This window comes from Myxocyprinus asiaticus, chromosome 11, assembly GCF_019703515.2.
Source record: "Myxocyprinus asiaticus isolate MX2 ecotype Aquarium Trade chromosome 11, UBuf_Myxa_2, whole genome shotgun sequence".
NCBI lineage: Eukaryota > Metazoa > Chordata > Actinopteri > Cypriniformes > Catostomidae > Myxocyprinus > Myxocyprinus asiaticus.
The window spans coordinates 8,628,579-8,645,856 of NC_059354.1; the positions used below are offsets into that span (position 1 = coordinate 8,628,579).

At 39.1% G+C, this 17,278-nt stretch overlaps 1 protein-coding gene across 2 annotated transcripts in view; it reads right to left on the minus strand.

Moving 5' to 3' along the window:
- Positions 1-17,278, minus strand: part of ranbp2 (RAN binding protein 2) — a 98,000-nt gene that overhangs the window by 26,650 nt on the left and 54,072 nt on the right. The window contains exons 17-22 of one of the 2 annotated variants that reach the window (XM_051709774.1): positions 15,361-15,499; positions 15,155-15,249; positions 10,894-15,058; positions 9,840-9,917; positions 5,652-5,825; positions 57-134 (exon numbers count right to left, since the gene is read on the minus strand). In XM_051709774.1, the coding sequence (XP_051565734.1) occupies positions 57-134; positions 5,652-5,825; positions 9,840-9,917; positions 10,894-15,058; positions 15,155-15,249; positions 15,361-15,499 (4,729 nt within the window). The remainder of the gene's footprint in view (positions 1-56; positions 135-5,651; positions 5,826-9,839; positions 9,918-10,893; positions 15,059-15,154; positions 15,250-15,360; positions 15,500-17,278) is intronic. The other variant, XM_051709773.1, reaches the window with a different exon arrangement.

Here is a 17,278-nt window from a genome sequence, read left to right on the forward strand (position 1 = left end):
AGTCAAACACATTTCACAGAAGCGATCTTCATTACACCCGTTTCTAAACAACCTACCGTGATCAGATGCTCCGTCACCTCCGTCAGGATACAGTTTTCCTTTCAGATTTTTCACTGCCGTTTCAAAATCTTCATCTAAACACAGATCCATGAGAATACAACAGAAATTAAAACACAGGAAGTGTTAGGAAAGAAGTTTAGGGTGACCAGACAGTTCTGTATTTGAGACCATTCTTTTTAGATCAGTTTAAATGTGTCCCATTTTTGTATTTTAGATCTAATGCTTTTAACTTACATTTTTGGGGCGATTTTTTGTCTTTATTTGACTGAACAGAAGAGACAAAGGATAGGAAGGAGAGAGTCGGGGGTGTGAACTGCTTTTTACTAAATATCTGTTTTGCACCTAAATAACAATTAGTGATAAATAGAAACATTTACCTCATATATTTGTACAAAAACTAGGGCTGGGAACTGCCACAGACCTCCTGATACTACAGCAATATTCAGCGGCCGAATCAATTTACATATAATGGGATTCTTTAAAGCTGATGTAACTTTTTCGGTGTTAAAATACTTTCTTCTATCCAAGCTTAATATGCAGAGACGACTATTTGTTATACATTTTCTCAAACTGTAAGCACTGTCTTTCTGTGGTACTTTGAATATGTATCTGTTTGTTAAGGACTATCTGACTGTTGGCACGATTGAAAACGAGCCGTATTCAAAAAGCTGTTTTAAAACCCTTGTTTACTTTTGCAATATAGGCCACGTCCACACTAATACGCTTTCATTTGAAACATCTTTTTCTCTACGTTTTGCCGTTTCAGTGTGGATGCTCTACCAAGTGGATACATTTTAAAATGCCGTCTTCGCATTGTAGTGTGGACAAGGAAAACGGATATCTGAAAACGATTACATATTTGTTGTCATGAGATGCAGCCATGTGATCCGTTCAACCAAAACAATCAAGATGGTCGTGCCTGATTTCCACGTTGAAAGCATTGTTTTGTTTTTTATTTTCCTCCCATTTTCTCCCCAATTTGGAATGCTCAATTCCCAATGCGCTCCAAGTCCTCATGGTGGCGGGGGATGAATCTCAGTTGCCTCCGCGTCTGAGACCTTTAATCCACGCATCTAATCACGTGGCTTGTTGAGTGTGTTACCGTGGAGACATAGCGAGCGGAGTCTTCACGCTATTCTCCGCAGCATCCACGCACAACTCGCCACACACCCCACTGAGAGCGAGAACCACATTATAGCGACCACGAGGAGATTACCCCATGTGACTCTACCGTCCCTAGCAACTATGCCAATTTGGCTTCTCTTGGACTACCACCCCTGGCTGACTACCAAGGGTGGTAGTCAGCGTCTTTACTTGCTGAGGTACCCAGACCCCCGTTGAAAGCATTAAGGATAAATGTTACTTTGCACAACCTTCACATTGCATTGCGACAGGAAGTTTACTCGGAACTGGTATCTAGTGACAGAACACAAGGACATTTGCGTTTCAGACTGTACATGCAACGCCGATTTTTTGCATGCACAGTAAGGGAATTTAAGCGTTTTCATACTTTTCAGTGTGGACGGGCAACTTACGGGTAACCGGAGCGCCTAGAGTCACAGAGTGATACCAGTTCCACATTCAAAGGTGCATAACTATTAGATTAATAACATTGCGGGGGCAAAACATGTACCTCACTGCATCCAACAGTTTAGTGTCTTTTTTTTTTTCTTTTCTGCAACTCCTGAAAAATACTCCCCAGAACTTCACAAATAAATCTGTTGATTATGCATAACAGGAACATTTATCACAGCAGAGGATTTGACTTCCGAAAGAGTGACGGCCTTAGAATGTATTATTGAATGCAGTGAATTTGAATAAGTGGCACTTTAATGGCTGAAGCAGCGGTGCATTAAAGGACTAAATGTAAAAAATTAGAGACAAAACTTCTGAGAGAAAACCTGTTTGTGTGGATCTCTGCACAAACATAGCTGCCTATATCAATCTGTAACTAACTTTTTATTGAATTTAAAACAGGTTTTTCCCATCAGGAAGTCCATTTTAAATGTGCTTGTCTCAAGAAATGCGGTTTGTAACAAATGTTTTTCGCCCACCCCTAACAAAACACTCCATTATATGATAAATTACACATTTTTGAGTGATGTCACTTGTCATATTTTGAGTGAGTTGAAACATAGTTTTGACTGATTAACAGAAAAATCACACTTTAACTAGACTAATACTATACCATATCATACAATCCAATGTACATTTCCAGTCATATTTTTTGTCTTTTGAAAAAAATGTCCTTCAAATTTTGTCCATATTTCATCATTTCATATACATACATTTCTGTAAATTTTACTGACTAAAATTGCATTTTATTTTAAAGGGGTGGGAATCCTTTGGCACCTCACTATTCGACACGATTCCAAAACAATTCCTGATGCATACATTTTTTCTTATTGATTATTCTGCTGTGATAAGGCAAAACACAGTAACTTCACATTTTGACCAAAATTTGGGGTTCTTAGACTAAGTTGTCCTGTGACTGACAGATCCATCTCAACTATAACAAGGGACCTGTTTACACTTGGCCACTTCATACATTCAGTAATCGAACAGCTATACGATCATGAAAAGACCAGCTATAAATGCCCTCTGAAACGCATTCGAGACAGATTGCATTCGATCGCTCAAACCACTTCAGGAGGTGATTTGAGACGCATTCCAGATGAAACTGGTCAAGTGTAAATGCATCTGGCTGTTCAAGTCACATATGTAAACTTTACTCCACCCAAACAGCATAACAGAAGTAATTGAGAATTTGCGCAAGGTACATATTGCTGAAAAACTTAATGCTGGCCATGATAGAAAGGTGTCAGTACACAGTGCATTGCAGCTTGCTACGTATGGGGCTTCGTAGCTGCAGACCGGTCAGAGTGCCCATGCTGACCCCTGTCCTCCGCCAAAAGTTTCTACAGTGGGCACGTGAGAGTCAGAACTGGGCAATGGAGCAATGGAAGAAGGTGCTGCTAACGTCTTAGTGCCAGATACCACAGGACACCTTCAGAGGTCTTGTGAAGTCCATGCCTTGATCGGGTCAGAGCTGTTTGGGTAGCATGAGGGAGACCTGCATGATATCAGGCAGGTGATTTTAACCCTTTCGCACGTACGATCGAACCAGTGTTATCTGCATTCGTGCTGCCGTTTACCAGCAAAATCGGTTGTCATCATGAACCAGCTGCTCAAATAGTCTTTTCAACATCACAATATCTTTAATTTTATATGTTACAAACTTTAAAACAATCACTAAATAAAAGGATAAAACCGTTACCATCGGAGCGCACTGTTTAGATGCAGCGCTGCGGCCATGTTTTCTGACGTCAAAGAATAGACACTCCACTCGAGCCTTCTCCCATTTTGTCTGTCACACCAGGGCTGGGAGAGTGGAAGGGCTAGGTTTTTAGAAATGACTGTTACACCATTAAACATGATTACAGTTTTTTTCACCGAGCAACGTTTCAGCGCTTGATAAACGTTAAGAGTGTTTTCCCCATTTTTATCTGGTGTGCATATTTAGTACAATAATTAGACAAGTTCAATGTAATTTGATTTTAAACCACTTAAAGCACCCCAAAGAGACTATTTAACCGCAACAGTGTAACTCCACACATGATAATATTTGCATTTGTTGCCTCACAGATGTGTGAATCTGTCTGGGGCAGAGCACATATACAGGTCAGGCAGTCACTGTATGATTATTTTTGTTTGACTTTAACGTGAGATTTTATCATTTAAAGATGTATGTATCATGCTATTTTCACTGTGCACTTTATTTGCAGCTATTTTGAGTATTGTTTGAGAAAATTCCACTACAACATCCTTTATTCCCGCATCCCGAAGAAAAACCGAACATGAAACCTCACGGTTAACCGAATGTTAAAAATGGTAACCGTGCACGTCGCTAGTGAAAATAAACTTTACTAACATTATCAGTGGACCTCAGGGAAGATAATAAAACTAATATATATATATATATATATATATATATATATATATATAGTATTTAATAATTACTTAGAATAAATCTATCCCAAGCCTTTTAATTTTTTATATTAAGTATAACTAGAGGTTGCTGGTCCAGGCTACATGATCTGCTTCTGTGAGAGTGCAGATGACAGCTTCTTTTTTCCACACCAAAGCTGATAGTAAAGTGACACAAACAGCGGGATTAAGAAATCTTTTAAGCATTGTGTGTGCTGTTACATCTGTTTGCTCCGCGAGAAGTCGTCTGAAATTTGTCTGAGTCACTAGGTGTGTACACTATCCCGACAAGCGAGAGACCGGCAAAGAGCAACAGCCAAAGAAAGAGCACAAAAGGAGATAAAGACATTGGGAAGAAGCAGACAAGAAATAATTAGAAAATAAAAACATCACCCATGTCTCCTGAACCACTGTCACATCATTTTCAGCTGTTATTTCCCCATTCTGTGCAATAACGGGTGCAAGCTCATCTTTCATGTTGTTTCTTAACATGAGTTTGTAAATTAATTTTGGGATTGTAGTTTCTTTAGAAGACGAATGGTTGTGTGGTTGATACAGTCTGTGATCAGTTCTGTAGTGTGCGCTTCATTTTTGTAAGGTATATGCAGATTTCTAACATCTGTCTCTGGCGTATGCATTAGCGTCACTGCGCTGCCACAGTTAAAACTGATCTCAGAATCTATTCTGAATTTTTGAGAAACTATCCAGAATCGTTGGAGAATCACAATGCATCAGATAGTAAATTTTTTTTTTAATTATCCCACCCCTATTATTTTAGTCAATTTTTTGTCTTTTGACAAAAATATCCTTTAGATTCAGTCAATTTCATCATGTAATTTTCATTAATTTTAGTAAATTTTACAATGTGTTAGAGTGAGGTAATTAACCTACTAGTAAAGTTCATTGTACAGGTGTTCAGCTTTTTCAGGGAAATTCCCAACATACTATGACTGGATATACAGTATATATACACACACACATATATATACATACACGTGTGTGTGTGTGTGTATATATATATATATAAATATATATATATATATATATATTACACACACACACACACTATAAAGTTAGTGCACTGTTAATACCTTGCATTCTTTTTTCTCATTATTGTTAACAGCATGTTTTTAAGAAAATTAAAAGATTTTGATGAAAAAGATGAGTCATTAAGATTGCAGAGATCGGGGCCTGGGTAGCTCAGCGAGGGAGTCCTGACGTTTAACTCAATGAAGCTGAATATAGTACTCTCATACTCGTCAGATGTAAAACAAGACTAAGACAAACTCTTCAGGAAACTTAAATGTCAAATAAAAATGCATTAATATCATCTTTATATTCACAATACTACAAACCATTTATAATATCTAGTGAATTTTCAATATATTGCACAGCCCTAGTTAGCAGTACTGGTGATGGAGGTCATGTGGCATTTATTCACTTCAGAGGATTTGTGCTTAACAAGAGTTTAGTCCGGACTTGGTGTTTTGCTTCTACTCACGGGCTATAGAAATTATACATAAAAAAAAAAACTACAGTAGTTTTGCATGAATAGAGCTAAGAAATAACAGTTTGAAAAGCAGTGCTGATAGTTTAGCTCTTACTGTCATCATCATCATCATCATCACTGATGTATCCAGGCACGTTTTTGTAGCAGAAGAATGTAGGAGGAAGCCCGAGTCTGGCAGCCAGTTCAGCTTGATCTTTAGTTGGTTTACGCTCAAATATAATCTCAACATCAGCATCACCAGCAGCAGTCTGCTCTGATTGAGAGGAAACTACAGGACAAAAAAACACACAAAATAGATTTCAACTAATGAAACAACAAATGCTCTAAACACATTTGTGGTATTAGGTGAGAGTATTCCCATCAGTAGCACACCTAAATACTGACAAGCTTTAAAGAAACTAACCAATCAGGTATTAGATGGACATAAGGAGGCCACAGCACAAAATTACTTATTGTTCTATCTTAGCTCTGCTATGACATAACACTTCACGCATTAAATCAATGACTTCAACAAAGTGAACTGCATGCAAACATTCTTAAAAGGATCTTGAAAGTGTTTCTCAATAACACTTACACCTGCCACAGCTCTCAAAATTATCTTCTGTACGCACCGATTTAAACTTAAAAATGCATTACTCCAGGTTTGACATCAATAATGGTGAACAACATTGGGCAAGTTGTTGATGTACAAATGAGATTTGAGAGCTGCTGTGGTGGAAGACTTTCAATGAATGACTCATTTTCGATGAATGACTCATTCTCAAGTCATACCGACTACTTTTCTGGTACTTTGTCCATTTTGGAGCTTGAAAGCTCCTGGTGACTGCATGCATTCCTACCATTAACATTCATTTGAAAAATATCAAAACTTAAAGGAAATACTTTAGCTGTATCAAAGTTGGAAAACATTAGTTTGTACAACATTTGTTTAAACAGTTTTTAAGGGATAATGTCATGAGGAATCAAATTTTCTTTCAAATCTGGACATATTAGAGGTACTATAAAAACATAAGTTTCAGAACTCAAAGCTTCCTCTCCAGTCCAAAAAAAAAAAAAAAAAAAAAGCATTTATTGTTCCCACTCAGCAAAAATGACTCGTTTTGAAATCTACTTTGTGACATCACAGTGCAGTGTAATTTGAATATGCCCACCTCCACAACATACATTATGGTTGCAGTGAGTTGACAAAGAGAGCGGCTGGGGTAATGCAACACTGAAATGGTAGCAGTTAGCTTTTAACCAACAAAAAAAAAAAAAAAAACAAGGTTCCAAACCTGCATCTCTAAATAGCCTTCTGTAAGATCCCTGCATTAGGAATGAGTAGCTAATTCCAACAAAGTTCCTGAACGTGTCAATATGAGATTATATGTTTGGATTCTTTGGATTCAAAAATGAATTCTTTTGAGATCCAAGGATTCCAACTTTGCAAAGAAATATGTATTAGAAAATTTAGCAGAGGCAACAATATTGAACAGGACAGTAATGCCGGTGAGTAAGAAGTGTAATTCTAATGTTTCATCTGCCAGAGTTTTTTTGATATGTAAGGAATTGTACAGATCAAGACATGGAGAGGATCATGCTTATTACAAGGTTACTTATCAATGAACTAAGGAATTCCTCACGAAATACTGATTTGAGATTATTTAAATAAAGTAGAAGAACGTGTAGCGCAACAAAAAGCAATTGTGTATATATAGTAAAGCTGTCTGCTTTCCCATCCGTCTCGTATTAGCCTTGATGTCCCGTATTTTGGCTTAAATTAACTCAAGACACCCATTTTCCTGTATTTAAGTGGCAAATTTATCGAGGGAGACCCACTACCCCGGTCGACTGGCAAATCATTTCAGGGAGATTCCCCAACCGACGAACATTTCCAGACACGGGATGCGTATTGAAGCCGGGAGATCAAACAGAGGAGTCCCCGGGCCGGCTGACCCTTATTACACTCTGCCTACAGCTTGATACACATTAACCCAACACATTCACAGCTTGAGATCGTCTGGATTATTTTCGTTGTTTATATAGCGTTTATCTCCAAACTTTGTATGCCTGATTAATACTGGGAAGAAACGGTGACAGTTTTGTTCAGTTTTCTATTGTTATTTCAGTCAAACAAACTGTTGTAATTTGATTGTGTGCTTAGAACATATTAGGATATTTAGCTATTAATGATTACCTGGACTGATTGCTTTTAGGTGATTTTGTAAATTGCTTGTAAGTTTTCATTTTTTTCATTCTAGGAAACAAAATACATTTCCACACTTGTAATGGCAGGAGGGCATGTTTTTCCAATCATAACAGTGGGAGTGTCTTAAAACATAGTACACAGAAACAGAGCGTTTCAGACAAGAGGGGCAAAAACAGGGTGTAAAAAGGTCATGCAATACAATATTATAACCGTTTGTTCTGCAAAAACCTTACTAATATTACAAGTGAACCTCAAGGAAGAAAATAAAAGCATGACATGCTCCTTTAAGACTGGGCTCAGCTGTCATCCTGATCAGTGTCAAAATGATGAAAAATAGGCCTAAATGCTTAAGAATGCAGTTTTATTTTACAAACAGTTTGTCACATCAATCCTTTCACTCTGCAGAGCATGCACATCCACCTGATGGTTAGTTAGTTAGCCGATTAGCAGTCTCAACCAACCACAACTATACATACAGTACAGGGACAGGCATCCTGCATACTTTATCCTGATCTAGACAAACATTTCAGTGTCTAACTGATCAAATGTTTGAGAATTTTGCGACTGTGAAACGCAAAGCGACTATCTATCCACCATCATAATTACAGAAATAATTTGCATAATTTCTCTAGTAAATACAGCCAAAATGAAGCCAAAAAAACTATGACAGTAATCACCATATGTTTTTGATGGGTCATATCAACATCTATAACAACACTGTTTAGCCGAGATTACAGTAACTGTGTTGAATGGTGACTGCACCACCTACTTGTCAAAATGTTAAAACTAGCCAAAAATGGTCTTAAACTTTGGAATAACTGTCTAAAATCTTGCTTCATCTCTCAATATTCACATGGGGGCCTGCAGAATACTGCAATTTCCATTTTACGGTCTTTGAAAATGGCTTTTCTGCCACTTTGAACGGATCTGTGTTTTACTTTCCAACTTATTCAACGTTTGTCTAATCTTAATATTGCCTCAGATCAGTATTTTGTCTAATCCTTATAAAACCAACTGGATGGATTTTTTTGTGTGCGTGTCTGACATAGCCCAGAAATAACCTAATAAATTTGTTGGTAAAAGCGCCAAACAGAAAGCTCTCTTGACATCCCTTCTGCGGTTTGAAAAAACTTTGTATGTATCATCGTTGCATTGCCCTAAGAATTCCAAATAAATTGGGTTACAGCAATACCTAATGGCCAAAGTACTTATGAATAATGGTAAATCTACTCCATTGATTGCAAACTATACATTTATTCCATAACCACTGAATTTCTTTTCCTTAAATCACCACTGGGGGTGCTATGATGGTCATTAAAAAAAAAAAAAAATTGTCACCATGCTCTCCCAGCTAGTTCAGGTGTTGATGCCAAGGAACGATCACAATTTTTTTTTTAGTTTCGGTCAAAAGGCCAAAATATTTGTTTTTAAATCCCTTGCTGCTGCTAAATAATAAAACACTTTTTTCTAGAGACATTTGAAGAGTGAAGACCTTATTTACAAAAACAATAAAATAAAAACCTTAATACAATAAAAAAAATAAAAGCCAGATCACGTCAGAAACAGCGAGTGTATGTGGTATTGAGAGTTACAGTCCAAACAATGGACTATCTTAATGTATGATAAATCATTTGTGCCAATGAAGATGGCCTGTTGCGCTGTTTTTTCTTCTTCAACAAAAATAGCTCAGCTCATTTGCTATCCAAATTCACCTCAACACTCTCCTTTACATCTGGTTATAAGATTGGAACACTGTTGCTACACATACTGTACTAAATATGTAACGGATACAAAAATACTTGCAACAGCAATTTCCTGCAATGACACCTTTTGGAGTCTCATTTCAAGAAATCACTTTACAAGACAGTCACTGCTGAATGCTTTAAGGATGTAGTCCCAGTTACTTCACTTTAGTAAACAGTCAGTTCTACTGAAGCTTCCAACAAACAGCAACAGGTTAGCAGATTTTAGATCATGCAAACGTTGGATTGAGGCCAGGGGACTAACGTTCATGTTATGATATCATTCAGTCATGGTCAATTTTTCCGGCTCATGCCAGTCAATAAGAACTCAGTAAACAGTGACCTGAAATACCTTGGTGTTCAAACTGTGTGGTGGATGAACAGGTCCAAAATGCCATTGGATTATCTTTGAAAAGCCTAAAATCCAAACCTAAAAGATAATGGCTTGTTTGTTAAAGATGCCAAAGATGGGGCTAAATGATAAGGGAATCTTTGCGTTGAGAATTAAACTACCAAGACAATTTTAATATAAAAGTTGACAACAGCCCATTTTATGGTTTATTTTATAAGTAAATCACTACTATAACATTTTAAAACACTAATCGCAAGTTCAAATCCAGGGTGTGCTGAGTGACTCCAGCCAGGTCTCCTAAGCAACCAAATTGGCCCGGTTGCTAGGGAGGGTAAAGTCACATCGGGTAACCTCCTCGTGGTCACGATTAGTGGTTCTCACTTTCAATGGGGCGCGTGGTAAGTTGTGTGTGGATCGCGAAGTGTAGCATGAGCCTCCACATGCGGAGTCTCCGCGGTGTCACGCACAACGAGCCACGTGATAAGCGGATTTACGTCTCAGAAGTGGAGGCAACTGAGACTTATCTTCCGCCACCCGGAATGGGGTGAGTAACCACGCCACCACAAGGACCTACTAAGTAGTGGGAATTGGGCATTCCAAATTGGGAGAAAAGGGGGTACATTTTTTTTTTTCTTTACATTTAGGAGGAAATTACTAACTATCCAGTCTTTGATTTCATTAATACATTCTGCTAACTTGGAAAACTGGGAAATGTTATCAGGTCTTAAGGAAATATAAAGCAGAACCATTGGCATAACAGTGAATACTAATTCTGTATTTCCTGATAATGTCTCCCAAAGGAAGCATATACAAGGGAAAAAGCAGGACCTAATACTGAGCCTTGTGGCACTCCAAACTAAACTTGTTTTTTAACAGCATGATTATGCATAAAAGATGGCAAATGGCAACTGTAAATGTTTTTTTTTTATTTACTTAAAGATATGGTTAAAAGAGGGTAGTTAAAATATATGGATAAAATAATGAAACTGAGAAACTAGAATAAAAACAGAGGTATGGAGGGACGCATTAAACTGAGTCATAAGAAAAAGCTCACCTCTGGCTGAAGTGTTGAATGGGGTCACAACTGATGGTTGACTAGTTACGGTCTGTCCAGAGGTTTTTGATCTTGAGGCACTGGCTACATCATCATTTGAACTTGAAATCAAAACGGGGGACTTTTCTTTAGATGATGAAGGGCTTCCAAAGATCTTCTGTACAGTGTCTGATCCAAAGACAAACTTAGGAGGGGAGACCACAGTCTTAGTTATTTGAGGACTGTGTTCCACGCCTGTTGTCCCATCAGGTTTAGGACTGCCATCTTCAGACAATCCTGTACGTTCTTTTGTGGTTTCCTCAAGTACAGCAACAGCAGCCTTGCCACAAAGCGGCTCTATGGTGGCTCCAGGAACTCTTGAAGAAAGCAGGGTGAGAAGGGTTTCTTTGTCTTTAGCATACTTTGCTTCCTCAAAGACTTCTTTGAAAATATTTGCAGTCTCCTGCAGTTTAAACCGCACGGCTAACTGTTCAACCTTGCCCTCTCCTTCAGCAAAATCAACGGCACTCCAGATCCACGCTTTCTCAGCTCCTTTCATTGGCTCGAGCTTCATATTTGATGTTATCCAATGGTTTGCACATAGTTTGAGGACCTGGTCCCGCCTCATCACAAGTCTTACACGCTTGGTTTCATAATGTTGTAGTATTTTAAGCTCTCCAATACCTCTTTCCTTCCACTGACTAAGCGTTTTATCGTAGCGGTATAACTTGGCTCTGTGACCAAAAAGCACTTGCTCATTCTCCTCCCCTGTTGAGACCTCAACAATATCAGGCAATGGCACAACGGGCTCAAAGTACTGACTGTCTCGCTCTTCCTCTTGTGATGTTTCGTGTTCATCATCTGTGCCTACAGATGCCTGGCTCTGGTTTAGCTTAGATGGAGACTTGGAGGGACTGAGAATAGGCTGAAAACTGAAACTAAAGCCTGCTGATGATTCCCCAAAACGGAATAAATTCTTTGGACTTGGAACAGGTTGTAAAGGGGAAGCGTGCACAGAGGTGTTAGCACTGTCATCAAGTGCTTCCTCGTGCAAATCATAATTGTCCCACTCTAAAGTAGGTCCAGTTGTTTCAGAGTCAGGCTTGACTACAACTTCAGGGTCACCAATGGTTACATTCCTTTCATCGTTCTTGTTTTGGAACGTCAAGAATGTTTTGAGGTCTTTGAGACCAGATTTCATCTCTTCAGCTCTTTTTATAAGTTGGGCTGTTTTATCAGAGTTTACAAGCTTGTGAGGGGTCTGTAGAGGAATATCCAGAAGTAGCCGTTGGCATTCCTCAAATTTCAGCTTGAACTCTTCAGCAAGTTCTGGTGTTTTGAATTTTGCAGCGAGTTGTTCCAACTTGGCATCTCCATCCGAAAAATCATTCGCTTGCCACATCCAGGCTCGGTCTGACCCAGAGAGGGGCTTTAAGTTCATTGTAGTTGTGATCCAATGATTAGCACATACCTTCAGCACCTGCTCTCTCCTCATAAGAACCCGAAGTCTCCCATTTTCATTGTTCTTCAGCAATTTAAGGTGGCCAACCCCTCTTTCTTTCCACTGACTAGTTTCTGTATCAAATCTGAAGAGCTTGACACGCTGTGAATACAATATTTTCTCATCTTCCTCCCCTGTAACAATATCAACCTTTTCAGGCATCTGAACAACTGGCTCAAACTGAATATCATCATTCTCCTCGGTTTTGTATATGTCCTCATCCTCTTGATCAATAGAGGTGTCCACCTTTTGGATGGACTGAAATGTTGGAAAGAGTTGCTCGCCCGCCCCAGCAAAGCCTTTGAAACTGGGATCCTTTTGGCCAAACTGAAAAGCACCTTGGGAGGATTTTGCCAAGTCTGCAAAACTGAAGGAGTTTGGCTTGCCGGTAATAAGTGGATTCTCATCAAGACTACCGCTGTCTACAGACTGATCCAACGTCATTTTGGTTGCCTCTTTTTCTTTCACTTTGTGCTGTTCTGCAATATTTTTGAGAAGAGCAGATGCAGATTCATTTTGTGATGGTTGGTCAGCTGTTCTCGCCTCTGATTCCCCAATGCCAAACTTAAATTCGCCAGAAGTTAATGGCATGGAAAACGAAAAAGTTGAACTGCTGAATGACTTATCCTCCTGAGTTGTAGAGGACTCAAACTTCAAGCTTTCTGAGGATACTTTCTCCTTACTCAGACCAAACTGAAAAGCAGGGCCTGATTTGAAATTGGCTTTAAATCCTGTTGCAGCAGGTTGGTTGGTAGAACTATCAAAACTAAAGGTAAAAGAGGAGCTTGATGATGCAGCAGAGGTTTTGCTTTTCATATTTGGTTTTGGTTTCTGACATGAGACACAATGGCTAGATGCACCTTCATTTCTTACCAGGCAAATGTCACAATCCCACTGCATGTCACACCTAGAGGGGGTTTTGCAAGAAATGCATTCGGTTGCAAACGCGTCATTCCTGACCAAGCAGGTGTCACAGTCCCATTGACCCTCTTTCTTGGCAAACTGCTGGCCAAATCCAGAGCCAAAGTCTAATGCTTGAGCTGAAGACACTTTCAAAGGTTGTGGTGCATCAGACTGGACTGCTTTTTTATCAGCATGACTTTCAAAGCCTACAGGTGTCTGAACGGAATTTGATCCAAATTTAAAAGACATCGGTATTTGAGATCCAAATGCTGAGCCCTTTGTGCTGACATCAGTGCTAGCACTCTTTACATTTGGTGCCCCAAAAGATTCTGTTAACATCTTGGCTGAAGGAGCCATAGAAGAAGAACCTTTGAGTTCATCTCCAGGTTTATTCTTTGCCGTAGATGGACCTGCACTACTGCAGGCTACGCATGCTGCAGATGTGGCAACATTTCTTACACAGCACACACTGCAGTCCCATTCACCCTCTTTCTTGGAAAATCGGGCTTTAAGATTCATTTCTTCGAATGACCCGTGAGGTTTGAGAGTTTCACGTGTCTTTTCCAGGTTTTGGTCTTGCTTTTGGGGAGATTTTAATAGAAATTTCTGAGCATCTTCAAATTTTAATTTGAACAGTGCTGCCTCATCTGCTGTTTTGAAACGAATGGCCAACTGCTCAGTCTTTGGCATTTCATCTGCATAGTCCACAGCATACCACACCCAGGATTTGTCAGATCCAGCGTTTGGTTTCAAGACCATATCCGCAGTGATATAGTGATTAGCACAGATTTTGAGAACTTGCTCCCTCCTCATTAACAGACGAACCTTCCCAGATGTTTTATGTTTCAGGATTTTGATACTGCCAATGCCCCGCTCTTTCCATTCTTTCATCTCTGACTCAAATCTGAACAGTTTTGCTCTGTTACAGAACATCTCCTCTTCCTCCTCCTCACCAGTTTTCACGTCAACCTTATCAGGTAAGGGCACAATGGGTTCAAAATGAGGTCCGTCCTCATCCTCTTCCACATGGGTACTATCATCACTTTCTCCACTTTTTTCTTCTCGTGCCTCTACATTTCCAAATATCGGTTTGGTTCCACTTCCAAAGCTAAACGTTTGGTCGGTGTTGCCAAAAATATTTGTTTTGCTCTTAGCAGCATCAGTAAATGAAAATCCTGCTGCATTTTTACTCCCAAAGTTAAAGACTTCGCTCTGGCTAGGCGGCTGGTCCAGGGTCAGATGTTTTGGTTCTGACAGTCCTTCAGTTTTGGGAGGAATATCTGATGTCAGAAGTCCAAAGAGACTTTCACTATTTTTCTGAGAAGATGAAAAGGTGAAATCCCCATCATTGGACTTGAAATTAGAGTTGAACTTGAATGCAGTTGTTGCTGAGGTAGACGGAGCAACTACACCTCCGAAGTTTGGAACCTTAGGAGGTTCACCGGAGAACTGCTGCCCAAAGCTCATCTTGGGCTCCACTGGCTTGCTTTCACTGCTCCTCGATGGCTGGGCAGAAGTAACTACACATGGCTTGGTGAAATATCCAGGTTCTGGTAATGTTGGATTGGTTGTAGGCTGAGGAACATTGTGACTGTAATATTCTTCACTATACGGGGAGAGCAAGGATGTAGCTGGTGACTCAAATCGGATGGGAGCACCAAAAACCTGCTCTTGAGGATATATGCATGCGGGTGTTGTCTGAAGAGGTGGTGTGTGTGTCGATTGTTGGTATGCATACATATGCTGCTGTGGAGGAAGACGATTTATCCCATATACTGGACCCTGCAGAGATAAACAAATATTGGAGATGTGATGCCTGCTTGGTCCATTTTTGGTAAGGCAGAACATATCTTGTTCACATTAAAATAACTTGTTTACCTTTGTTGGCGTAACATTTGCAGCAGTGCGCAAAAGATACTGCGAGTTATATGCTGGAGACTGATTGTAGTATACAGAGGGACCTGTAGTGGCAACTGTGACAAATAAGCAATAAGAGTCAGTTTTTAAATGTGTGTAATGTAAATTTAAAGATCACTAACTATTAAGACACTGGTTTAAGGGATAAGGTAACTTATTGAACAGACCTGTAAGAGGAACTCCATGGAACGTCTGTGCTCCTTGAAATGCTTCCTGAAGTCCTTCTGCAGCATAACTTTCTCCATACATCCTATATGCGGATGCTGTAGCATCAGATGAATTATGGCGCAAGTCATGAACCTCATTCTGCATTAGAATAAAAAAAAGAAAAGGTTTATAACCAGGTTTAGACGGTTGTACCGTATTTTCCAGAAATAAAGTTGCACCTGAATATAAGTCGCACCAAATCAAAATCACGTTGAGATAAAAAAATAGGTTGCATCTGTATAAGTCGCAGTGACAGAGGTTCCATCATGCAGGCACTAGGAGCCGGGAGAGGCCGCCCGACTTCTCTTCAGCTGCCCAACAGCATGTCAACATTCCCCAAGTAGAGATTCCCCTCAGGATTTACACATCGTGTCAGTGTTTTTGGGCTTATTTTAATCGATAGAATCTGCTTTAAGTAATCGTCTATAACAGTATTTCACATAATGTTTATGTTTCATGAAAAATTTGCAAAAAATAAGCCCTATCTGTTAATAACCGATAACTCATTGCTGTATACAAAAACAGCTTTTAGTCTGTAACACAATATGCCTGTTGTATTCTATTCATTCATTAACTTTAGCGTCTGTCTATCTGTGAATATTTCTGATATTTTACCCTGTTGCTGTGCACCAACTATCATTGACTGTTTTTACTATGAGTGAGATGAAAATTTGTGAAGGCAAAGTACCACTTTATTTATACCACAAATTGGCCACTTTAAAACAATACAGTCTCTATGGCTTATGTTTTCATCTGTTTGTATGCAAACTTGCATGTTTTGGTGTGCCTGCATTTGAACGGCCTAGATTAATTACGTTTAAATTGTGTATAAATTGCTTCGGACTAAGTCACAGGACCTTTTAAATAAAAACAGGACTTATATTCCCGGAAATACGGTACTTTCCTCATACCTAAACCAAGCACATTTCTAAAATAATAACCTACTAAGTTAAGCAGATAGCAGATTATTTGACGATTTACACATATCCCCTTTACTAAAGCAAGCTGCTTAAAACTGTACATAAAATTCTAGAAACTTCTAATTTTTTTTCTAAAAAGCTGCAAATTAGTAAAACGGGCAATTCTCACGAAACCTGGTCAAAAAAAGACTCTGGTTATATTTAATCTCAAATCAATAAATAATGACATCATATTTTGCATGAAGAAACTGAAGCCATTTAGGAAACTGAAGCCATTACATTTAGGACCGCTAAGATTTTTTTTTGCATTGTGACACTATTTTCAGCACACTTAAGCACATTTTACCCCCAGTTCTCACCTTGTGACACTGCTACATTAGAACCATAATCATACACATACACTCACCAAAAAGAAAAAATGAGTAAAATTTATATTGCTGTTGAAAATGTGTGTGTAATTTAGTGTGTGCTTTTAAGTCTGAATTTATGTTCGCTATTTCTCACAAGCTGGTAAATCTGTTGAGTTAGGTTGACGTCATATTTTTGCGGTAATTTATTTTGGGTTTTGGTTATTTGATTTGGGAAACACCTGGAACTTTTATGTTGTACAGACTTCCTGTAGAGTATAACAAGGGCTTTTATTTTGACAGTGGAGCCACCTGAAAAGGAGGGCCTAATGGAGTTAGCAAGGAGCAAGCTAATGGGGCTTTTCCACTGCACGGTACAGCTCAACTCTGCTCGCTTTTTGGGGTTTTCCCACTGTGGATAGGACCTGGTACCTGATACTTTTTTTAGTACCACCTCAGTCAAGGTTCCAAGAGAGCCAAGCCGATACTAAATGTGACGTCAAAACCCTGCAGATCACCGATTGGTCAGAGAGAATCATCACTACCAGCGTCACAGGATTTGCGACACGGGACATCAACCCGCTAGTTTTAAAGTTAGCGACAGCGAAAGC